We start from the raw sequence: 25276 nt of genomic DNA on the forward strand, positions 1-25276 counted from the left end.
CAAAATTTGTTTTATCTCCCGATTAGCAAGTTCAACTTGACCGCTTGTTTGTGGGTGATATGGGGTAGCGACTTTATGAGTGACACCATATTTTTTCATTAAAGCCTCAAAAGGTTTATTACAAAAGTGTTTTCCCCCATCACTTATAATAGCTCGAGGTGTTCCAAATCTTGCGAAAATATTTTCTTTTAAAAACCGCAAAACAGTTTTATGATCATTATGTCGACAAGGAACAGCCTCTACCCATTTAGAAACATAATCAATACCGACCAAGATATAAAGATATCCAAAAGAAATAGGGAAAGGACCCATAAAATCAATGCCCCAACAATCAAATATTTCAATTACCAAAATTGGGTTCAAAGGCATCATGTTTCTACGGGTAATTGCCCCCAACTTTTGACAACGGTCACAAGTTCGACAAAAAGAATTAGTGTCTTTAAAAAGCGTAGGCCAATAGAATCCACACTGCAAAATTTTTGCAGCGGTTTTCTTTACAGAAAAATGACCGCCACATGCTTCATTATGACAAAAAGAAATTACTGCATGGATTTCATTATCAGGTACACACCTTCTAATGATCTGATCAGGGCAATATTTAAACAGATAAGGGTCATCCCAAAAGAAATTTCGAACCTCTGTAAGAAATTTCCTCTTGTCTTGAGCAGTCCAATCAGATGGAATTTTACCTGTAGCAAGAAAATTAACAATGTTAGCAAACCAAGGTAATTCTGAAATAGCAAATAATTGCTCATCTGGAAAAGAATCATTAATTGGCAATGTTTCAATGATATCCTCAAAACTCAATCTAGACAAATGATCAGCCACTACATTTTCTACTCCCTTTTTATCTTTGATTGTGATGTCAAATTCTTGAAGTAGTAGGATCCACCTAATCAGTCGAGCTTTAGCATCTTTTTTTTCAAAAAGGTATTTTAAAGCTGCATGGTCAGTGAAAATAACAATAGGTGATCCAACTATATAAGAACGAAACTTATCCAAAGCAAATACCACAGCAAGGAGTTCTTTTTCAGTTGTAGAATAATTCATCTGAGCACTGTTCAAGGTTCTGCTTGCATAATGTATGACATGTGGCTTCTTATCCTTTCTTTGCCCCAAAACAGCTCCAACCGCGTAATCACTAGCATCACACATAATTTCAAAAGGTAAAGTCCAGTCAGGTGGTTGCATAATTGGAGCAGATGTGAGCATTTTAATTAATTTCTCAAAAGCCTTTTGACATGAATCAGACCACTCAAATTTACAATCTTTTAATAGGAGATTACACAAGGGTCTAGATATTGCACTAAAATTCTGAATAAATCTCCTATAAAAACCAGCATGACCTAAAAATGATCTGACATCTTTAACAGTTTTTGGAACTGGCAATTTTGAAATCAATTCAATTTTAGCTTTATCCACTGCAATTCCTTTAGATGAAACAATATGACCAAGAACAATTCCAGAAGAAACCATAAAATGACACTTCTCCCAATTTAAAACAAAGTTTTTCTCTTGGCATCGAACCAATACTTTTTCCAAATTACTCAAGCAATTATCAAAAGAATCACCAAAAACAGATATATCATCCATGAAAACTTCAAGAAATTGCTCAACCATATCACTGAAAATACTGATCATGCATCTTTGAAAAGTAGCTGGAGCATTACATAATCCGAAAGGCATTCTACGAAAAGCAAAAGTACCAAAAGGACATGTAAAAGTAGTTTTTTCTTGATCTTCAATGGCAATTTCAATTTGATAATAACCTGAGTATCCATCTAAGAAGCAATAAAATTCATGACCGGCTACCCTTTCTAAGATTTGATCAATAAAAGGTAAAGGGAAATGGTCTTTTCTAGTTGCAGAATTCAGCTTTCTATAATCAATGCACATACGCCAACTTGAAACCACTCTAGTAGGTATCAATTCATTTTTATCATTTTCAACCACAGTTATGCCAGATTTCTTAGGTACAACTTGAGTAGGACTTACCCATTTACTATCAGAGATGGAATAAATAATACCTGCATCTATTAATTTTAACACCTCAGTTTTAATAACATCTTTCATGATTGGGTTTAACCTACGTTGTGCCTCCCTAGAAGACTTGGCTTCATCCTCTAAAAATATTTTATGAGTACAAACAAGAGGACTAATTCCCTTAATGTCAGCAAGAGTCCAACCAATGGCAGATCTGTGAGAATTCAACACATTAAGTAACTTACCTTCTTGCAAAGAGTCAAGTTCAGAAGATATTACCACTGGAAAAGTGTTGTTGGACCCCAAGAAGGCATGTTTAAGTCCCATGGTTAAAGGCTTCAATTCTAGATTAGGAACTTCCACATTTGATGGCAATGTCTTTTCCTTTCGAGGTGGAAGCTTCTCAAACCTTGGAGTCCATTTATCAGCCTGTAAGGAATTAAACAACGAATTAAGATAAGCAATTTCTGGCTCCTCAAGTAATTCGGATTCTTTAGAATTCAATAAAAGAGTCTCAAAAGGTTCAGAAATACTAGTCTTCTCAAATTGATCCTGTACAAGAACTTCAATCAAGTTCACCACTCCACATTCATCATCTTCATAAGGTTTCCTGAAAACATTAAAAATGTTAATTTCCAATGTCATGTTACCAAAACTGAGTTTCATTATCCCACTCCTACAACTGATGTGTGCATCACATGTAGCAAGGAAGGGACGTCCTAAAATGACAGGAATTTCATTTTCAGAATGCAAAACAGGTTGTGTATCCAAAACAACAAAGTCAACAGGGTAGTAAAATTTGTCCACTTGGACCAATACATCCTCAATTACCCCTCTCGGCACTCGTACAGAACGATCAGCAAGTTGCAACTTCATTGTTGTGGGCTTCAATTCACCAAGACCTAACTGCAAATACACTGAATATGGCAACAAATTTACACTAGCCCCCAAATCAAGCAAAGCACAATTGATGTAATTTTTTCCAATTACACATGAAAGAGTGGGACTTCCTGGATCTTTGTATTTAGGAGGGACCTTATGTTGCAACAATGCACTCACATGTTCAGTCAAAAATGCAGTTTTCTTCACCTGATGCTTTCTTTTAAATGTGCACAGATCTTTTAAAAATTTAGCATAAGAAGGAATCTGTTTAATAGCATCTAACAGAGGAATATTAACTTTGACTTCTTTAAAAACATCCAAAATTTCATGATTTTGATTCAATTTCTTTGGAGGATTTAAAGCTTGGGGAAAAGGAGCAGGAAAATTATTTTCATTTAATTCACTCAATTTGGACTTGTTTAGTTCATCATTATTCTTAGATTTTTCAACTTCCTTTGGTGAAGGTGTTGTATCAATTATTTTACCACTTTTAAGAGCAATGACAGACTTAGCATGTTCAATTGAGGTTTCACACAAATTAACATTTTTTGGATTTGGTTGAGTTTGAGAAGGAAATTTCCCTTTTTCATTTATTGCAAAAGAATTTGTCAATTTAGAAATTTGGCTTTTAATTTCTTTATTTTCATCAACCATTTGACCAAACAAGGTATCATACCTTTGATTTTGCTTCTGTTGTTCCTGCATAAATGCTTGAAGAGTATCGCTCAAAGATGGTCTAGCATTAAATGTATTAGTTGTAGGAAATTGATGATTGAAAGAATTTCTCTCACTTACCTGAGGTTGTGAATCATTGCTCCAACGAAAATTTGGATGATTCCTTGTCGCTGGATTGTAAGTGTTGGAAAAAGGAGAATATTGTTGTTTGAAGTTTCCAACAGCAGCACAACGCTCCTCATAAGCTCCTTTCATTTCCTGAAAAATTGGGCAATTTTTAACAGTATGACCAATCTCATAACAAGAATCACATACTTGATTAACATCAGCTTGAAAAACAGGTTGAGGCAAATTTGATTTTTCCGTTTTCAAAGCAGCTATCTCTTTAGTCAAAACCTCAAATTTTAATTTCCAATCATCTTCTTCTTTTAATTGATAAATTCCTTTATTAGTAGAAGATGTGGCAATTCTTGACCGATCAGTGGTCTCAACTGGACTGGGGACAGTCCATTGATGAGCTTTTTCAGCAATTTCATCCAAAAATTCTAGGGCATCATCAGGGTCTTTTTGCATAAAATTTCCATTACACATTGACTCAACAAATTGGCGATCACGAGGGAGAAGTCCCTCATAGATATAACTAGCAAGACGCCAATTTTCAAAACCATGGTGTGGGCACAAATTCAAAAGCTCTTTAAATTTTTCCCAAGTTTGATACAAAGTTTCATTTTCCTTTTGAGAGAAATTTGAGATTCTTTTCTTAAGAGCAATCGTCTTGTGATTAGGAAAATACTTGTTAAAAAATGCTTGAGTCATTTCCCCCCAAGAACCTATGGATCTAGCCCTTAATGAATACAACCAACTTTTAGCCTTTTCTTTTAAGGAAAAAGGAAAAAATTTCAACCTTATGAAATTAAGCCTATCAAGTTGAACATTGTAAAAAGTGCCAATAGCCTCTTCAAATTCCCTAACATGCACATAAGGATTTTCACTTTCCATGCCATGAAAAATGGGAAGCAGTTGAATCATTCCAGGTTTGAAATCATAATTTGGCATGTTAGGTGGAAACATGATGCATGACGGATTTGGTGCACGAATAGGATGCAAAAATGTCTCTAAAGTTCTAGGTGCAACTACTTCTCTCATTTCATTATTCTCAATCTCATTATTTTCAATATGAGCATTAATTTCTTGTTCATTATTCGCAATTTCTTGTTCATCATTCACAATTGCTGCCATGCTTTCAGATTTGTTGGAATTTTCAGTTGAAGAAGTTGAAGCAGAATGTTCTAAATTAACAGTTTCAGACTTTTTGACAAACCTTCCTAGATGATCTCTAGGTCGCATAAAGAAAATAAATAGATAAACAAAAAATACAAATACAAATATATATTAACAATGAGATAAGTTTGGAAAGAGTGTACCAGATGTGAAGAATTTCACATAACCAGCAAACCTTTGACCAAGGGGATCTCTGCACTCTTTGACAAGCCGCTCCCCGGCAACGGCGCCAATTTGTTCGTACCACTTTTACAAAAATCAAAGGAGATAGTATCGTATAGTAGTGTAGCTCGGAAGTCCGAGTGTCGTATCCACAGAGAGCAGTGTAAAGAAAATAACAGAGATGAAAAAGAACAAGTGTGATTGAGAGGTAGATTTATGCAAGATTTGATTTGGAGAAAATTTAATTGATTAAAACACTAAGGCATTGGGTTTCCACTTTTAACATAAGCATGCAACTCTTAATAATTTGATCCACAAAATATTTTCCATTGTAGTTGTTCAAAATAATTAAAGCTCTTTTTAATTTCCTTTAGAAGTATTCTAAGCATAACTTGTACCATTGGCAACAAACTATCAAAAAATAATCTTCATCAAAATTCTATTAATCTTTAGTAATTCTCTTCTCTTTTAAAAGCATGAAAGTTTTTACTACACTATGGGAAAAACATGATTGAACCCATGAAATAGATTATCAAACATTCATCAATTAATTAAAAAGAAAACTACAAATTCCATTTGAACAAAAACTACAAATTCACATTAAAGCTTAAGTTTGGATCAAACTAATAAAAATTACACACTTATATTAAAAGTTTCCTCCCTGGCCCTAGCTAGGGAGTTAGTTCCCCATAATAAAATAAAACTAAAAACAGAATTTAAGACTTAGAAATATGGAGGGAAAAGAGAAAAAGCTCAAGATTGTGGAGCTTGGTGTAGTTTTACAATGCCGTAGCTCCATCTATTTATAGGAGGATGGGAGCAATATTCATGATTTTAATATGTCTTCCACTTGCCATCAAACCAATTGCCAAGTTGCTTCCTTTAATTAATTCATTGTGATGATGACTCCTTATCTAAATTCTTCAAAACTTTCTTCCACTTGAACACTTTGTCATGCATTTCCATACTTTCCTTCTTCTCATTGTCGGGTATCACTCTTGAATTTCTCCACACCACTCTCCACTTGCTTCTTTACTCCAAGCTTTTATCATTTCAAATAAGTACCCATCATTTTCAAATATATTCCTTAATCTTGGCCTAGTTCCTTGACTTTGGTTTTCACAAAGATCTTTGAGTCTTCTTATCAATTGCTCCACTTGCTCATCTATCGTATCTTCTCATAAAAACTGCAGCAACTTTCCTCAAATTGTAGCTAGATAACAACTCAAGCATCATCATTCTTCTTTGCATTCATTGGTTGCAAGTAGTCAATTTGAACTTCTCCTTCATTGTTTATTCATTCTTTCTTTATTTCTTCAATGATGGAAGCTTTGCATGCATGTCCTAGAGTATATTCATGCAATTGATTGCTTCTTCTTTTCATTTGTTTTATCTTCAATTGCATTTGCTGCTGCACAAGTTGTCTCGAGCAAATTTCCTTGGCTTTGGCTGCACATATTTCTTCTCATCCTTTACTTTCTTCTTGCAACACATTACTTACTTCTTTTCCTCAACATGCTATTGGTGGAAGACACTTAATATCTACAAACAACCACTCATTAAATATAAAAACAAAGATTGGAAAGAAACAATAAAAATACTTTAATAGATTTATATAAAACAAAAGAAAATACTAACAAATATAAATTTAAGGATAAAACTTGTATTAATTTTGTGCTCATCAACCAGTCGCGAAGTGCCCCATGCGACCGGTTGCGACACATTTACGACCGGTCGTTTTTACACAGAGTCGAATACAATTCAAATTCCCCAGGCGACCGGTCATGAAGAATCCAGAGACCGGTCGCTCTTTCACAAAGTTGAAAATTCTGAAGAAAATTATGATATGTCCAGTCCTGACCTCAGTGAAGACCTTGAGACTATGGAACCAGAAGGTGATCCAGATGCCCTTGATGATCAACTACAAAATACAACCCCTCCTGCCCTGCCATCGCATCACTACTACAAAAATCGAAATAGACGACGGTAATCCACCGTCGTGTATTCGGTTTTTCAACCGTCGTGAAATTGAGCGACATCTTTTGATGCATAAAACCACGACGGTAAATCCCCGTCGTCTATTATTTGTAAAGACGACGCTTTTACTCAAAACCGTCGTCTATTATGAAGTAAAGACGACCCTTTTTATATGAAAATGGTCGTCTATTATGAAGTAAAGACGACCCTTTTTATATAAAAACCGTCGTCTATTATATGTAAAGACGACCCTTTTTATATGAAAATGGTCGTCTATTATGAAGTAAAGACGACCCTTTTCATATAAAAAGGGTCGTCTATTATATGTAAAGACGACGGTTTTTTTATAAAAAGGGTCGTCTATTATTAAGTAAAGAACTATGTTTTATTATATCCAAAGACGTCGGTTTTGTTAAAAAGCCATCATCTATTAAATGTGAAGACGACGATTTCTTGAAATATTGTCGTTTATTAACTCTAAGACAACGATTTTTTAGTAAAACCGTCGTTGATTGTATATAAAAAGACGTTATGGTGTTAAAAGAGGTCATGTACAGATGACGGTTTTTCCAATAAAACCATCGTTTTATTATCTTTAGTTTTTTGAAGAGTCAATAGTTATTACATAGTCAACCAATCTTTATTCTATTACATACATACTTCCTACCTATAATTAGAAATAATGGAGCTCACAAATTCTACTAATTTGATTTTAACTTCATCAATTTGTTCTTGGGTTGACTTAGCTCTGCCTTCTTGCACATTTTCCAAGTTTTTGGTGTCGGAAAAGGAAAGACCTGCACGAAAGAGACCCCAATACTCTTAAACATAAACTTGTTTAGTAGTAACCTTAGCAAAAAGATCTATGCAGCTCTAGAATGACAGCAGAACACAATTGGCATAATTGGCAAAGTACCTGTTCTTGTGGTGGCACCATAACCTGTTCTTGTGGTGGCACCATAACAAATGAAAAATCAGAGATTCAGAAAATTAACAATGAAATTCCAAAATAATTAAAGTAAACAACAAAAACAAAAAGTATTTTGGACCTGATGATGTTGTCGGTCCAAAAACAAACGGATCTAGTGAGGGATGGGTATGTTTTGCCTCATCTTCTTCGTCAGCTTCTTCTTGATTACGAAGGCCTTGTGGGACGACTATGCATATTTATAAAAAACCCAAATGAGAAACTCACTTAAATCCCACGAAATTAGCACAATACATGAACAAACATATATATATATATATATATATAGACCGAATTCCATAAGTCTTTCTAGATCGAGTCGCTGAGTTTGATGAGCGAGTTGAGTGCCTGAGAGCGAGATCTTCTTTGAAGAAAGTGAAGGTCGAGATCTTTCAAATCAAACCTTTCAACCAGCTTTGATTCTCAAATACAGAACCTCCCTCTACATCTTATGGATCTGCGAAGACCTCAATCTCTCAACTCCTTCATTGATATCGATTTTTTGATGATTTTGTAGAGAGTTTCATGAGGGTGTTTTAGAGAGTGCAGGAGGTTTTCAAGGAGGGAGAGATAAGGTTTTCAGAGACGGGGGAAAATCTGAAAATTTGTCGAGCGCGAATTCACTTAAGTAGCTTTTTTTTAGCGTGTTTTAAAAGACGACGCTTGTTAATGAGAGATAAGGTTTTCAAAGACGGGTGAAAATTTGAAAATTTGTCGAGCGTGAATTCACTTAAGCGGCCATTTTTTAGCGTGTTTTAAAAGACGACGCTTTTAAAAAAAACCTTCATCTTAACATATAATAGACGACCCTTTTTATATAAAAAGGGTCGTCTTTACTTCATAATAGACGACCATTTTCATATAAAAAGAGTCGTCTTTACTTCATAATAGACGACCATTTTCATATAAAAAAGGTCGTCTTTACTTCATAATAGACGACCCTTTTTTTTAAAAACTGTCATCTTTACTTCACAATAGACGACCTTTTTTTTTTAAAAGCGTCATCTTTACTTCATAATAGACGACCCTTTTTTTAAAAAAACCGTCATCTTTACTTCACAATAGACGACCCTTTTTTATTTATACTTTCATTAAATACAACATAAGATTTTGTGGTATCCACTAGTGTAAATATTTTAAATTGAAGATCAAATTGAGTCATTGTATTCATATAGAGTCAAGGAGTGTAGCTGTAAAAAATCATCAAAATCGGAGTTAAAATAACCGTTAAATCTTGATTTTTCGTTTATAACCGTCGAAATGTTTTGTCCCGTTACTTGATCTCTGATTTATTTTTTTTTTCCGATTTTTGGCGTATATGATCTCGATGTGTAAACAAACAAGTTTGACGGTTGGATCGTTGAAATTAGTTTTGTAGAATGCGTATGCCATCAAAACAATATATTCACTAACAATTAAGAGTTTATTTATACTTTTATTAAATATAACATAAGATTTTGTGGTATCCACTAGTGTAAATATTTTAAATTGACGATCGAATTGGTTCATTGTATTCATATAGGGTCAAGGAGTGTAGCTGTAAAAAATCATCAAAATCAGAGTTGAAATAACCGTTAAATCGTGATTTTTTGTTTATAACCGTCGAAAAGTTTTGTCATATTACTTAATATCAGAATGTTTATTTTTTTCGATTTTTGGCGTATATGATCTCGAAGTGTAAACAAACAAATTTGACGGTTGGATCGTTGAAACTAGTTTCGTAGAATGCGTATGCCATCAAAACAATATATTCACTAACAATCAAGAGTTTATTTATACTTTTATTAAATATAACATAAGATTTTGTGGTATCCACTAGTGTAAATATTTTAAATTGACGATCGAATGCAGTCATTGTATTCATATAGGGTCAAGGAGTGTAGCTGCAAAAAATCATCAAAATCAGAGTTGAAATAACCATTAAATCTTGATTTTTCGTTTATAACCGTTGAAATGTTTTGTCCCGTTACTTGATCTCTGATTTATTTATTTTTCCGATTTTTAGCATATATGATCTCAATGTGTAAACAAACAAGTTTGACGGTTGGATCGTTGAAACTAGTTTCGTAGAATGCGTATGCCATCAAAACAATATATTCACTAACAATTAAGAGTTTATTTATACTTTCATTAAATATAACATAAGATTTTGTGGTATCCACTAGTGTAAATATTTTAAATTGACGATCGAATGCAGTCATTGTATTCATATAGGGTCAAGGAGTGTAGCTATAAAAAATCATCAAAATCAGAGTTGAAATAACCGTTAAATCTTGTTTTTAAAAAACCGTCATCTTTACTTCACAATAGACGACCCTTTTTAAAAACAAACCGTCATCTTTTCATATAATAGACGACCCTTTTTTAAAAAAACCGTCATCTTTACTTCATAATAGACGACCCTTTTTAAAAAAAAACCGTCATCTTTACTTCAGAATAGACGACCCTTTTTTTAAAAAAACCGTCATCTTTACTTCAAAATAGACGACCCTTTTAAAAAAAAAAACCGTCATCTTTACTTCATAATAGACGACCCTTTTTATAAAAAAACCGTTGCCTTTACATATAATAGACGACCCTTTTTATATAAAAACCGTCGTCTTTACTTAATAATAGACAACCCTTTTTATATAAAAACCGTCGTCTATTATTAAGTAAAGACGACGGTTTTTATATAAAAAGGGTCGTCTTTACTTAATAATAGACGACCCGTTTTATAAAAAAACTGTCGTCTTTACTTATAATAGACGACAGTTCTTTCAAAACAACCATGTCTTTACCAAAAAAAGGACACTTGATTTTTAAAAGACGACGCTTGTCATACCAGCTGTCGTTATTTTTTGGTCAGATTTTAACTCTGAAGAAAAGCTTTTTAATAAGACGACGCTTTTTTATTTGTGTGCGTCGTTATAAAAAAAATTCTCAACAAGTATCTCCATTTTTTAGTTGTTTAAGTCACTTATCCACGACGGTTTTTTATTACCGTCGTCTTTTTAAAAACAATGACGGTTTTTTGTTCTACCGTCGTCTTTTTCTGGTCGTCTTTTGCCCTTTTTGTAGTAGTGCATCATTCGTCTAGTGATGAAGAAGTACTTGAGGTAATCACTGAACCACCTAATGTTGCACCATATACACTTCCATCTTGATCCACTAGGGGAAAACCTAAACCTCAATATTGCCCTGACCTTAATGCTAAATCTAAATACCTCATCAATAACCATGTGTCCACTCATAGATTGTCAAAGTCATATGCATCATTTGTCAATCAATTATCTACTGTATGTGTTCCAAGTAAATAGCAGGATGTTGTGACAGATTCTAGATGGACTGAAGCAATGACAATTGAAATGGAAGCTTTGAAAAAGAATTCTACATGGGAAATGGTTCCTTTACCACATGGGAAGAAACCAGTTGGATGTCAATGGATATACACTGTTAAATACAAAGCTGATGGATCCATAAACCGATACAAAGCTCGATTAGTGGCCAAGGGATATACACAAACATATGGAATTGACTACCAAGAGACGTTTGCACCAGTTGCCAAAATCAACACTGTCCGTGTTCTCATATCCTTGGCTGCAAATCTTGACTGGCCACTACTGCAATATGATGTAAAAAATGCTTTTCTTCATGGGGACTTACAAGAAGAAATATATATGGATCCACTACCAGGGATTCCTATGACATCCGCTCCTAATAACCGTATGCAAGCTGAGAAAATCTCTGTATGGGCTAAAGCAATCACCTCGAGCCTGGTTTGGGAGATTTACTGATTCCATGAAGCGATTTGGGTACACTCTGAGTAGCTCAGATCACACATTGTTCTTAAAGCGTCGTGGTGGAAAGCTTACGGCCCTGATCATCTATGTAGATGATATGGTGGTTACCGGTAATGACAATGAAGAAATGCAGAATCTACAGAAGCTCCTTGGAAGTGAATTTGAGATGAAGGAACTGGGTACAATATTTTCTTGGCATTGAGGTTGCTAGATCTAAACATGGCATATTTTTATCCCAAAGAAAGTATGTGTTAGATTTGTTGACAGAAACAGGAATGCTGGATTGCAAGCCAGCTGACACACCTATTGAACAGAATCACAAATTGGGAATGTATCTAGATCAAGCTCCTACTGATAAAGAAAGGTATCAAAGGTTAGTTGGGCGATTGATTTATCTATCCCACGCACGCCCTGACATAGCTTATGTTGTGAGTGTGGTAAGCCAATTCATGCATCAACCAAGTGAAGCACACATGAATGGAGTAATACGGATAATGCGATACTTGAAGACTGCCCCTGGAAAAGGATTGATGTTCTCCAAACATACACCCATGGATCTTGAAGGATACACTGATGCTGATTGGGCAGGGTGTATCACGGATAGACGCTCAACTTTTGGATATTTTACATTTGTGGGTGGTAATTTAGTTACTTGGAGGAGTAAGAAACAAAGAGTTGTAGCAAGATCCAGTGCTGAAGTTGAGTTTAGAGGAATGGCTCAAGGAGTATGTGAATTGCTTTGGTTGCGAAGATTACTAAAGAATCTTGGCATTAAACAAGTGAATGCCACAAACCTATATTGTGACAATAAAGCTGCCATCGAGATAGCACATAACCTAGTACAACACGACCGTACCAAACATGTGGAAGTCGACCGACACTTCCTCAAAGAGAAACTAGAAAGTGGTATAATTAAGTTTCCGTTTGTAAACTCGAAAAACCAACTTGCCGACATTCTAACAAAGGCCGTATCAAGTAAAGTTTTCTATGACGCACTTGACAAGTTGGGCATGCGTGATATCTTTGCACCAACTTGAGGGGGAGTGTTGACAATGACTTGAGACAAGCTGGAAACATGGAAAAGCTTGTCTACCATCTAGAAACACCTTTCCATGTTTTAGGGGAACACAACAAGCTGGAAACATGGAAACATAATTCATGCTTTGGAGATTGTAATTTATTGTGAATTTGATTGTAACCAACATATAGCTATCTCTAGCTATATGTCTATACTTGTAGATATATATTCAATATGAGTAATAAGAAAAATTAAAATCTGCATTCTCTGCAAAACCTCTCTTATTTCACATTCTCTACTCTCTCAATTACACTATCTTTGGCATGTTGACATGTCATGGAAACGGGACAAGATCATGTGTATGGACTTTGAAGGACTATCATAAGCTTGTGTGGGTTAAGGAGACCATTAGCTTGGCGTCAGAGCCAAGGCACCTTGATTGTCCGCGCTACGTTGATGCTTTGGGTACAATCCACGCTGGTGAGTTTGCGCTGGTGCATTATTTTGTTGGACTTTCTCCAGGATATGGCGACGGTCCACCCAAAGTGCTTCTTTATGATATGAAGAGCAAACAATATAGAAGAATTGATTTTGTTTTTCCAGATTATGGTGAAGGTGATGAGGTGGATTATGGGTTTCCAATTAGCTTAATGACTATTTGTGATAATAGCATTGTATCCTTAAAACGAGATGGATCATCTTATATTTGATAATAGATCAAATCTGCTGATTGTTTTTCTTTTTAAAGGGAAATAAAATCTAGGTATTGTTAGGATTAATCTTTCTTTCTGGGGCACTCTATTTTCCTATTAATACAGTATAGCAATTCTCGTCTGTGTATTGGAATTTGGATAGCATATATATGTCAAGGAATAATATTTTGCGACTAGTTTCTTGTTCCTAACCTAACAAACCAATGCCGATGCTTCCTAAAGCCGTTGTTTGTTTGTAGGCCTTTTGCAACTTTTTGGATTTTGGGTCGGGCCGAACCCAATTGAGCGTTCGGCCCACATGTACAGTTTGGATTTAGCTGAGCTTTTAACCCACTCAACTTAAAGTTTGAAGTATAAGGGCTAAAACCGCTTCTTTACAAAGAAAAACGCTTATAAAATTGTTTGGCAAAAAATCTCAGAAGTATTTATGAATCGTAAAAACATTGTTTAAAAGCACTTTCAACCGCTTTTCTAAGAAGCACTTGAATATCTAATAAAAATATAACGTACTTCTAATAAAAGCGCTTCTAACTAAATAACTAAACAATATCAAACCGTCTCTTAATTCATAAAGGAACAAAGTCAGCCTTCATCACTTAATTTGCTAGACTACAAAAACAAGAATTCATTTTCCGGCAACTTTGCGTTTGATAAGACTGCATAAGAAACTTCTTTTTCTTTAAAAAAAAAAATCCACTGTTTTGCTTTCAAAGATTGGAAGTCAAATTGCAGGTTGGCACGTCCCTTCTTGGTGTTAAAGTTGTCCATCAAAGCATAGCATCCGAATTAATGAAAGACTTTACCACCTTGTTTCATGTGTCAACCCCAATGTTCATCATGAGTCACAGTTTTATGCTAAGGTATACCAACCCTAAGAATCTCATTGTATTTTCTGAAATTTTATGCTAAAGTATGAATTGCAGTTGAGCTTTATGCTCAATCATTCATGATTGGGTTTGTGTGTAAAATTTGATTACTTTCAGAATGATTGTTTTGGTTGCGTTTGAGCCACGCTACTTGTTTATGAAAATAGACAACAGAAGTTCTAATTTGCTCATACATTAATAATTGATCTTCTAAGAGGATGCCAGCACAATTAGGAATTAAAGAAAAACCCCACAAAAATTAAATATATATAATCTCACCTAACAGAGTAAGCGTCCCTTGAGCTGCAATTCAAGTGGTGTCACACACTGATCCTATATTATAAAACTTTTATCTGAATCATTTGAGTAAATAAACTCTTATTTGTTGCTTTGAAAAATATTAATTAGTAAATGGATTATGTGACTATAAGATGCCAGATTGCCCTGAAGTGAACAGCTGCAGGGTCTAAAATCTAAAAGGAATTTGCATGGCCCTACTGCTTCATGACAAGCACGTTCAGAAATAGCACCCCACAAGGGAAAAATAAAAGAAACAAAGAGCTAACATGATTACACGGCAAAAATAAAGAAAAAGAATAAAGCAAAGCAGAAACTCCATGGTCCCCAGACCAACATCTAGAAATTTGTTCAGCTTCCCACAGCCACAGGCAAGCCAACCTAGTGTCTCTCTCTCTCTCTCTCTCTCTGCCTTGCCTTCTTCTGCCCTGCTCTTTATAACATTTATAGGTGTCTCAAACTCAGCTGAGTTTAATCTCATATCAGAAAAAAAAAAATGGGGAAAATAGGCACCAAGTTGCCAGGTTTCTGCCTAAACAGAATTAGGCCCCATGTCAGAGTTCGTTCTCCAACTATACAGTCCAAGGTGGATGCTGCCTCAGATGTCACCAAAAACAATGCTGATAAAAAAGCTGAGAATTCTGGCAATGTTGGGGAAGAAAAAGCTGGTGGTAATGGAGCTATAGCTAGGAAAATCATGATTGTGGTTGATTCTAGCCTTGAAGCTAAAGGAGCTCTGCAATGGGCTCTCTCTCACACTGTTCAGAGCCAGGACAAACTTGTCCTGCTTCATGTAACCAAACCTTCAAGTTCAAAACAAGGTCTGGAGATTTTTCACTTTTGGTTTTTGTTCCTATAATTTGATTTTCTGAAGTTGAGGAAACAGAGTATTTTAATGGATTAATCACTTGTTTCAGCAGCTGGTGAGGAGCCCAGCAAGGATGTAGCTCCAAGGGCTTATCAACTTGTTCACTCTTTGAGGAACATGTGTCAGTTGAAGAGACCAGAGGTGGGTATTTTACAGTTTGATCACGTCATTAATTGGCCATTCCAAACTTAATCACTATTAGCAAAGCTTTAATTAACTAGAGGCTAATAGAAATTTCTTTTGGGCAATTGCATGTGTGTTTGTTGCATCACAGAATTAGAACAGAGGAAAATACCAACTTACTTCTTTTAGTGTTCTGTAGACAGAGGTTCATGTTTTTACTTCCTTTTAAAAGGGTACTTAAAATGGAATGTTGGCATATAGCATTTTTTATCATGTGGTAGCACAGTGGAGAAAATTCCCAGTTTAGTCTTGTGTATTGATGAGATACTTGAGAAATAGAAAAAAGAGCAGCTAATTTAGTAAGATCATGCCCCACAGCCCACAGTAAGACATGACCAAGCTTTTAAATTCGGAAATAGCCCTTCAATTTAAGGGTCAAGCTCCTAAAATCAGGGGTATAAATATCATTATCAATAAATCATACTCCTAATATCACAGGTACAAATTGAGGTTGCAGTGGTGGTGGAAGGTAACAAGGAGAAGGGTCCAACGATACTGGAAGAGGCCAGAAAGCAAGAGGTGGCACTGCTTGTTCTGGGGCAGAAAAAGAGGTCTACGACATGGCGTTTGCTGATGATGTGGGCAGGCAACCGGGTGGGCGGAGGAGGCAGCGGCAGCGTTGTGGAGTACTGTATACAAAACGCCAGTTGCATGGCAGTTGCTGTGAGGAGGAAAAGCAGGAAAGTTGGAGGCTATTTGATTACCACAAAGCGCCAGAAAGATTTCTGGCTCTTGGCTTAATTAACTAAAATGTGTTATATATGTGATAGTCTAGTCTTACTACATGAAAAAATTATGATTGGTTTTCTTGGCATCTGTTTGTAAATTAAAGGTGGTTATGAATGAAAAAGTGTTGCTGTGATCATTATTTAGGCCATTGGCCTATTATGTGTTTGGAGAGACAATGGGGTCCCTCTCCCTTGGCTCCTTTATCTCCAGGTCTTGCTATACTGTTACTTCAGTACATGAAGACCTAGCCTACCCTAGCTCACATCACCAGAGCATCTTTGGGACAGATTCCCTTGGTTAGGACATGGTGGGGGACATGTTAGCCTACCTGACCCTGTCCTTGTTGTCACATTTGAGCAAAGTGGTAATTTTGGTTGCTAATAATGGAGATCAAAGTGTTGTTGAGGTAACTAATTATATGAGATGGAAATCAAATTATTTTAATCAGATTTGAAAATCTTGGAAGGCTTTTCACCCCAGCTAAAGCCACAAAAGACTTACTGTTATAGAGAGCTCGAGGGGCTTGTAGCCCAATGTTAAGAGTTACCCTAGTATATGATCATATAAGGTCTTGTTTTCGAATCTCCCTCCTCTAATATCACTTGTATATAAAATAAAAAAACATAATATAGAGCTGGGTTCATGAATGACTCATTATTATAGTTTGTGCAAACGGGAAAATATCGTGTTTGGAAGGACAGAAAGCATTGTTGCCCTTCTGCTAAAGTCTGAATGGGGCGGCCACGCTTGGAATCGGAAGGAAACAACACAATGTAGCTAGGCCCCTGTTTTCTGGTTTAAAGAAAAGCACTCATTTTCAATCCCAGGCCTGAAATCCATGCTGCAGCCTGCAGGTCAGTTCTATCCATGTCTTGGGGCCTTCATCTGCTGCGCCTTCCCAAAGCTTTGTCAGATGGAAAGATAGAATTTCTATCTTTGCATCTGCATATCCAAAAGATGAACACGACCTAATGATTCTAATTGTCCTATAAAACAAAAGAGAAACATAGTGACACTTATGTTTAATCATGGACAAATTAAAAATCCTTTATGTTTAGTTTTTAAAATTATTTATAACCTTTATTATTAGTATTAGTCCTCCAAGAAACTCCATACATCAAAAGATATATGTTTGGTTGCAAGATCATGTAATGCATGACTTAATCATTAAGATTGAGGGATTCGAACGTGAAATCACTTTAACTTCTAACGTTGAAAAGAGAAGTATCACTAGACTAAAAGTTAGTTGATGCATATCTTACCGATAATTAAATAGTGAATATAATATGATTTTACAACAAAAGAGTAAGTTGATTATGGTTGAACTGGTTTAACTAATAGTGAAACAAGTTGTTTTTCTAATATGAAAAATTGAGATCTAATCTTTGGATTCACCAAAGCCTTAGCATAGCTTGTTTTCAGCTCCACGGATCTGTCTCATAGTTAAATAAAAAAAAGATTACTTTTTTTTCCCACCAACACCAAGTTACTGTAGGTGGTATTTGCTAACTACGGTAAGTTCAAATTTTTTTTCTAAAATTAAAATTTTTTATTTTTGAAAGAAAGCTTAACAAAAGCCTATATTAGTGAGCTGGTTGGTTAGACCCATGGGGCTCAAACGAGTCAAGCCATACCCGACTTGAATCCGACCCGCCCGTCAAAGTCCCCAACTTCCATTCCAAGTTCCAACCAACACACTCAACTTCCCGCAAAACCCTAAACCCTTCCTTCTCCGAATCCATTGATAGACATAGACCCTTCAGCACCAGCTCCTCTCTGCCCCATCAGTCCCAATGGCGAAACACAAGGATAAGAAGAACATGAAGTCAGGGCCAAACGCCGTCGCCATGAAGCACCAGGCCCCAAAACCCAATCCCTTCGAGGGCAAAGCACCTAAACCTAGCAGAGAGCACGTCAAGAACAACAAGGAGACGACGACGACGAAGAAGAAGAAGAATAAGTTGGGCCCAAGCTCCATAGCCATGAAGCTCCAAGCTCCAAAACCCAACCCATTCGAGACCATATGGTCCCGAAGGAAATTCGATATTCTCGGAAAGAAACGCAAAGGCGAAGAGCGCCGTATTGGCCTCTCTCGCTCTCGCGCCATTGAAAAGGCACAAACTCGTCACTCCAATTCTTAATTTCATTCAAATTTCGAATTTTTATTTATTTAATTTTTTGTGGGCTCAGAGGAAGGACACGCTGTTGAAAGAGTACGAGCAGAGTAATAAGTCTTCGGTCTTTGTCGATAAGCGAATTGGAGAGCATAATGATGAGCTCGACGAGTTCGATAAGGCTATTCGGCGTTCCCAGCGCGAGCGTCTGGTAAGTCCATTTTCCAAATGACTTTATGAAACTGAATATTTCTTTGTTCAAAAGCTTACCTCATAGAAATGTACATTTCCAGCATATGATATCTAATTTCATTTACTTTCCTTCAGCTTTCTACGCAATTGTAACTCGATTTCAAAACTATATTCAGTTTAAGTCATTGGTATTTTAAAGATTAATCTCTTCAATTTCTCATTACAATCTTTATTATTTTCTCTCTTCCTTTTTCTTTAATAGTCAAAGCAGAACAAGAAAAGCAAGTATAACTTATCAGATGGAGAAGAAGAGGACTATGAATTTCAAAGTCTTGGTGCATTATCTGAGAGGGATGATTTTGAGGATGATATGCTTCCTGATGACGATGAAGATGGAGCCGGAACTGCTAAAACTAAGAGTATGTCTGGAGATACTGCGATATGTGTTGTTTGTTTATTCAGCAGGGTTTAGTTTTCATTTGTGCAGGTTAGATTCGTAGTGTATCATTCAGGGTCCAGAGACCAATTCAAATTTGGTTATTGAAATGTCGATGATTTTTAACTGTAATCATTGGATATAAGTACATGTGGGTGATGGTTGAGCTGTTCAATTCTGGCTTCTGGTTAATATCTTTTTTCTGGAATAGGATTTATTGTTATTGTACAAGTATTGGAAGGGTCCCTTGCTCATATCCAGTAAAGGAAAATATTAATACATAAATTGATAACTGATTTTTGATGTAAACCAAAATGTTTCGAATGGTTTTATGTTTTTTTTTGGGAAACATGTGTACAGTGCTCTTCAACTGTACATCTCCCTAAATGTTATTGCTTGGGAGTAGGACATAGTACTACTACTGTTAGTGAAGGTTGCGATTTCCGTTCTGTAGTTGCTTTTCATGTTTGGTTCTGTTGGACCATTGAAACTGCTTAGAATTTGGTTATTTATTCTTTATGACTATGCTAATGGCGTTAATGGTGCCTGCCTTTGTTTTCTGCAGAAAGGCTAGCCACACTAGATCAATTTGAGTCCCATGATAAGCAGAATCTACTGGACGATGATCTAATGGAAGGAGAGGAAAATGTGAGGTCTTTTTTACTATCTGAGTTTCTGTGCATTATTTTCAAATTCAAGATTGTATAATTGACTTTGCTAGATTTCAGGTTTTTAAATGACATTTCCTGACTGCTTCATTTACCATATTTTTTTTCCTTTCAAAACTCCCCCCACCTCTTTATATGTGATTTCCCTTGTCCAAATTTTCTTATAGGAATTAATTCTTTCTTCGATATTATGTCGCCAATAGCCTGTCAATCATTTTCAGCCTGCAATTTGGGAAGGGGATTCAAGTGATCCTAATTTGTTTTATTGTTTTCATTATACAGAGACATAAAAGCAAGAAGGAAGTAATGAAGGAGCTAATGGCAAAAAGCAAGTATCACAGGGTGGGGTTTTAATTCTTTATGGCATTCAAATTGATTTATGATAATGGCTACATTTTTCCTCTTTTTTTTTGTCCTTTAGTTATGATTTCCATCCTTCATTATCTTTTGGTCTATTCCCAGGCAGAAAGAGCAAAACATAAGGAAGAACTTGAAGATTTTGGGCAAGAATTGGACAAAATCTTTACATCCATGGCGCAGTCTAAGCTGTTAGAATTGGCTGAACCAGACAAGAGTGTTCCAAATGAGAAGAAGGATGAGCTTTCTGGACAGGTATGCCATTTTTGATGTAGCTCCTTTCTTGGTCCTGACACTTCCCTCTCAGCAATAGTGATGCTATTGGATTCTACTTCTTAAAAGTTATGAAGTGTTTTTTTAAATGTTATTTATTAAGTCTTTAATTCCTTGATATTTTCAATTAGCATGTTATGTTCTCTGATTTTCATAGTCTTTAATTCCTTGATATTTTCAATTTGCAGTGTTTTTATTTATTAATTTTTATGTTATCCTTATCCTTTTGTTTACTTGTGTGTTTTCTTTATGGATATATTATATGAAGCTGTAGCTCTTTATGTTCCGCTTACATAAATTTGAGTATTCGGAACATAATCTAGTTTGCTGTATTTGGCAGGAAGTAGCTCGCTCTTACTTCAAAGCTTTGGGAACATTAGCACTGGAACGCCGTGGTCAGCCCTCGGATAGGACAAAGACACCTGAAGAGATAGCACAAGAGGAGAGAGAGCAGCTTGAGCATTTGGAGGTATCTCATGTAGTTATGACTTATGAGTGTGCTTGCATTCACTCATGTTCATGCCTGCTTTATGTTGGGGATTTTTATTGTTGTTAATAAGTTCATTCTACTGGTGTCAATATCATCTGAAAATTAAGAAGTAATGTAACTCTTTTAATATAGCTATATGGTACAAAAAGTAGGTTGATTCATCCAACAGTAAGTTTCTTCCCTCATGTACCATGTAATAGTGGAAAATTTTCAAGTTATTTGTAATATTAGCAGTCCATATTAGTATATAGTAGTAGGATGTTAGTCAGTGCAATATGCATGCTTTTGCCCACTAAGATATGTCGTTCATGTTTTATTCAAGTTATATGGTAACTGGTGTCAGATTTAATGTAATTTGATTAATTTATCATGTACACCTCGATTCTGGTGGCACAGTGGCATGATATTTTTAGGATCTAGCAATGCTTTAGAGTCAACGTTTTAGGCTTTCCATTTCCTGTTGTGTCTCAATTGTACTTTTTAGTATGAAGTTGAATGCTCACTAGAATTTGCATCACAATTCAGGAAGAGAGACAGAAGAGGATGCTTGCCACCGATGACTATAGTGATGATCAAAATGAAGATGATGAGATTCCGTCTACCCAGAGGCCAAGAGCTATATCTGGGGATGATCTAGGTGATTCCTTCTCGCTTGATGAAGAGCCAAGGATTAAAAAGGGTTGGGTTGATGAGATTCTTGAAAAAACGGATGCTAGTGATTCTGAGAGTGAAGAAGGCGGTTCTTCTGAGGATTCAGAAAGTCCTGAGGATGGCAGTGATGAAGGATCTGATGAAGATGATAATGAAGGTGAAAAGAATCTATTGATGAAGGACTGGGAACAGAGCGACGATGATAATCCTGGAACAGATTTGGATGAGGAGGAGGAAGAAAAAGAAGAAGAAGAAGATGATGACTCTGAAGGACATGAAAATGATGATGATGTTAATGAAAAAGAGATGGAGCCAAGAGAGCTTAAAAAGTTGAAAAAAATTGATGCTGCTGATGCTAGTAAAAAACAGGGCAAGGTATCTCAGGATGGTAAACGACCTTCTACTCAATCAGACCTCCCATACCTAATCGAAGCTCCAAAAAGCTTGGAAGAGTTAAGTGCATTCGTGGATAATCTTTCTAATTCCGACATTGTTGTGATAATCAATCGAATCCGGAAAAGCAACGCAATCAAGCTTGCAGCAGAAAATCGGAAGAAAATGCAAGTATGAAACTTTTGGCTGCTTTTACATTTTGTAAATGAGTATTGCCTGCATTATGTTAAAATGTGCATCAATTTAGGCTCCCGCATTTCCAATTCGTGATTTAATAGTTTGACTTGGATTTAACTTTCGTAAGCAAAAATTCAAGTGAATGAGGATTTACATATTCTGTTTTCATTGTATATGCTAAGTACTCATTGCTGTTTCTGTCATTTTCCAGGTATTTTATGGTGTACTTCTGCAGTATTTTGCCATCTTAGCAAATCAAAAGCCGTTGAATATAGAGTTGTTAAATTTTCTGGTTAAGCCATTGATTGAGATGAGTATGGAGACTCCATACTTTGCTGCAATTTGTGCTCGTCAGAGAATTTTACGGGCTCGAACTGAATTTTGTGTGACTGTTAAGAACCCAGGTAATTCATAATGGAGTCAATAGTTTTGTTTCTATGGAATCACAGTTAAGAGCTTGCTCTTGCTAAGGTGCTAATTCATTGTCCAATTGTTTCGTTTCTACAGAAAACAGTTGTTGGCCTTCTTCAAAGACATTATTTCTTCTGAGGCTTTGGTCCCTGATATTTTCATGCTCTGATTTTCGTCATGTGGTCATGACTCCAGCAACAGTGTTAATGTGTGAATATCTGGCGCGATCTCCTATCGTGTCTGGACGTGATGCTGCAGTTGGTTCTTTCTTATGCTCTATGCTTCTCTGTGTATGTATATTTATGATTTCCTTTTTCTTTGTCAGACGCATTTTTTCAATAGATTTTCATAACAGAGATTTACATAGAATTGTATTTCAGTCCAACAGTTTCAGTTCCACCTTTTTTTCATTTGATTATTTGATTATGTAGATCACCAAACAATCTAAGAAGTTCTGCCCTGAAGCAGTCATGTTTCTCCGAACATTGCTGATGGCAGCTAAAGACAGAAAGCCGGCGACAAATCAAGATTCTCAGGTATGACTGTTCCTTGTAGTGTAATTCTTGACCATAGAAAGAACTGTATGTTTTTATTGTCATGACAAGGCAATTAGTTTACAGTTGCACGATGAAGTAACCATGCTCTTTTTATTTTTCTGGCAGTTTAATGAGCTTATGGAATTAAAAGCACTCAGGCCCCTTTTATGTATACGTGAATGCGTAGATCAGATTGATCCTCTGAATTTTCTTACGTTAATGGACCTGCCAGAGGACTCCTCATTTTTCAGCACTAATAATTTCAGGTTAGGAGTTTGTTACAGTACTTTTTGATACATTGTGGAAGTGTCCATGGGATGCATTATATTTTAGACCCGAGATTGTGTATCAGTTGTTGTATATCATTCATGACTGTAAAGTTTGCATATGCTCTTTAAGCCAACTATTTGGTCTTGGAACTAGCCGGGGTAAACTTGATTTCTTATTGCTGAAAATTTATATACACAGAAAGTGCTTCTTTTTCTCATATGTCCTCAGAGTCTATTTTTCAAGTCAGTTACAATATTTTAAAAGTTGAACTTTGAATTTTCAGGGCTAGTGTGCTGTTGACTGTAATTGAAACTCTACGTGGATTTGTCAGTATCTACGAAGGATTCAGTTCTTTTCCTGAATTTTTTTTGCCCATTTCAATATTGTTGGTTGAAGTGGCGGAACAGGAGAATATGCCACAAGTATTAACAGACAAATTTCAAGACGTTGCTCAACTTATTAAGACAAAAGCAGATGAACATCACATTCTGCGGCAACCACTTCAGATGCGGAAGCAAAAGCCAGTGGCTATCAAAATGCTTAATCCGAAATTTGAGGAGAAGTAATATATCTTAACCCCCCGACCCCAATTGCCTTAATATTATTTTTGTTGGGCAGTGATACTTTGAAATGCGTAAACACTGAATGATATGTTGTTCTGCAGCTTTGTTAAGGGCATAGACTATGATCCAGATCGTGAAAGAGCTGAGAGAAGAAAGTTGAAGAAAGTTCTAAAACAAGAAGCTAAAGGGGCTATCCGTGAACTGCGTAAAGATAATTCTTTCTTATATGAGGTGAAGGCGAGGGAGAAGGTGCTGATGGAAGAAGAAAAAGCTGAGAAATATGGAAAAGTAAGACTTTTCCTTCAAGAGCAAGAACACGCTATGAAATCTGGGCAATTGGGAAAAGGCAGGAAGAGAAGGAGATGAGCTTGAGACTTTCTCCTTTAGGTAATAATAAAAAAGGCAATAATACTGACTCTGTTCTTTTTTTCTTTCTTCCTATTTGTAGTTTTGTATAGTGCTCGGGAAACTCAATCACACTACCTCATGCAGGTATGTTCCCGTAGATCAGAAGCTGGTCTTGAATTGTGGATGTTATAGAAGACAAAAGAGGAGGTAGAAAATGTGCTGCGCTGCCTTACACATATTCCAGATGAAGCCAATTATTTGGTGCAAATTTTGTGCAACATTAATTTATTTATAGATGTGTTCATACTGAAATATTGCATCAAATTTTTGTTGTAACGAATTAGTTGCGGGATGATTGAAAATTAATTTAAATTCTTCTTGTGTTTATAAACATTTTGATTCTCAGAAATCTAAAGCATCAACAGAATACGACTTAATTTATCCATGGCGGTGATTCGTACTCAGCTTTCAGAGTTTGTAATTGTAACTACATTCAGAGGTAAAAAGTAGAAACAATTAAAACAAGGAGGCAGAAAGCTTAACCTCCAAGATCAGAAGGGTTCCATTAACATATTAATAGATAGGGAAATGCATAATATTAGAAATAGATAGATTTTTAAACTGCTACAACAGTTGATAATTCATATATAGATAGCCTCAATCAGCTTCAAGTGCAATATCCTCTCCCACAAGCTGGCTCCTATCTACTTGCGCAGGTCTCTGAAATAAGCAGAAGGGTTTCGCTCAAAATCATCCCTGAAGATTCTGCTGTCTCTGCCGGGAGCTTTCATCGTCCTCCTCTGCCCTGAACCTGAAAAAACTCCAGACAAACCATAACCCAGCAGAGCCAGTCCTGCCACAGCAACAGCTGCAATCACAAGGTTGGACACGTCAACCTCATGATTACACAAGTCAACAGCATTCTCATCTCTCTCCTTGTTGTTCCTAGAGCTAGAGCTTCCCCTGCTTTCATTCGCTCCCATTTTTGCAACTCAAAGTAGTAGCTGGTTCTGT

At 36.0% G+C, this 25276-nt stretch overlaps 2 protein-coding genes and 1 non-coding gene across 5 annotated transcripts; all 3 read left to right on the forward strand.

Annotated features, from left to right (window-relative positions):
- Positions 1-4201: 4201 nt before the first annotated feature.
- Positions 4202-4308, forward strand: LOC148297852 (small nucleolar RNA R71). The gene has a single exon (XR_015833267.1). It is a non-coding gene; the product is annotated as a small nucleolar RNA R71 (small nucleolar RNA).
- A 10568-nt stretch (positions 4309-14876) lies between these two features.
- On the forward strand, positions 14877-16519 carry LOC110765568 (uncharacterized). 2 transcript variants are annotated; one of them, XM_021968704.2, is made up of 3 exons: positions 14877-15424; positions 15521-15612; positions 16093-16519. In XM_021968704.2, the coding sequence occupies exons 1-3, from the start codon at positions 15100-15102 to the stop codon at positions 16393-16395; spliced, it is 720 nt and encodes a 239-aa protein (XP_021824396.1). In that variant the 5' UTR covers positions 14877-15099; the 3' UTR covers positions 16396-16519. The 2 variants fall into 2 exon arrangements, with proteins under 2 accessions (XP_021824396.1, XP_021824397.1); XM_021968705.2 differs by having other exon boundaries at positions 14879-15424; positions 15524-15612.
- Positions 16520-18066: 1547 nt separating this feature from the next.
- Positions 18067-24653, forward strand: LOC110765573 (nucleolar-like protein). 2 transcript variants are annotated; one of them, XM_021968715.2, is made up of 15 exons: positions 18067-18497; positions 18574-18708; positions 18952-19108; positions 19691-19773; positions 20076-20135; positions 20256-20405; positions 20764-20892; positions 21439-22128; positions 22346-22538; positions 22642-22835; positions 22977-23081; positions 23208-23347; positions 23635-23913; positions 24016-24316; positions 24407-24653. In XM_021968715.2, exons 1-14 carry the CDS (start codon positions 18177-18179, stop codon positions 24278-24280), a joined length of 2901 nt encoding a protein of 966 aa, XP_021824407.1. In that variant the 5' UTR covers positions 18067-18176; the 3' UTR covers positions 24281-24316; positions 24407-24653. The 2 variants fall into 2 exon arrangements, with proteins under 2 accessions (XP_021824407.1, XP_021824406.1); XM_021968714.2 differs by having other exon boundaries at positions 24016-24301.
- The last annotated feature ends 623 nt before the right edge of the window (positions 24654-25276 follow it).

Source organism: Prunus avium, chromosome 1, assembly GCF_965620075.1.
Source record: "Prunus avium chromosome 1, drPruAviu1.hap1.1, whole genome shotgun sequence".
Taxonomy (NCBI): Eukaryota; Viridiplantae; Streptophyta; class Magnoliopsida; order Rosales; family Rosaceae; genus Prunus; species Prunus avium.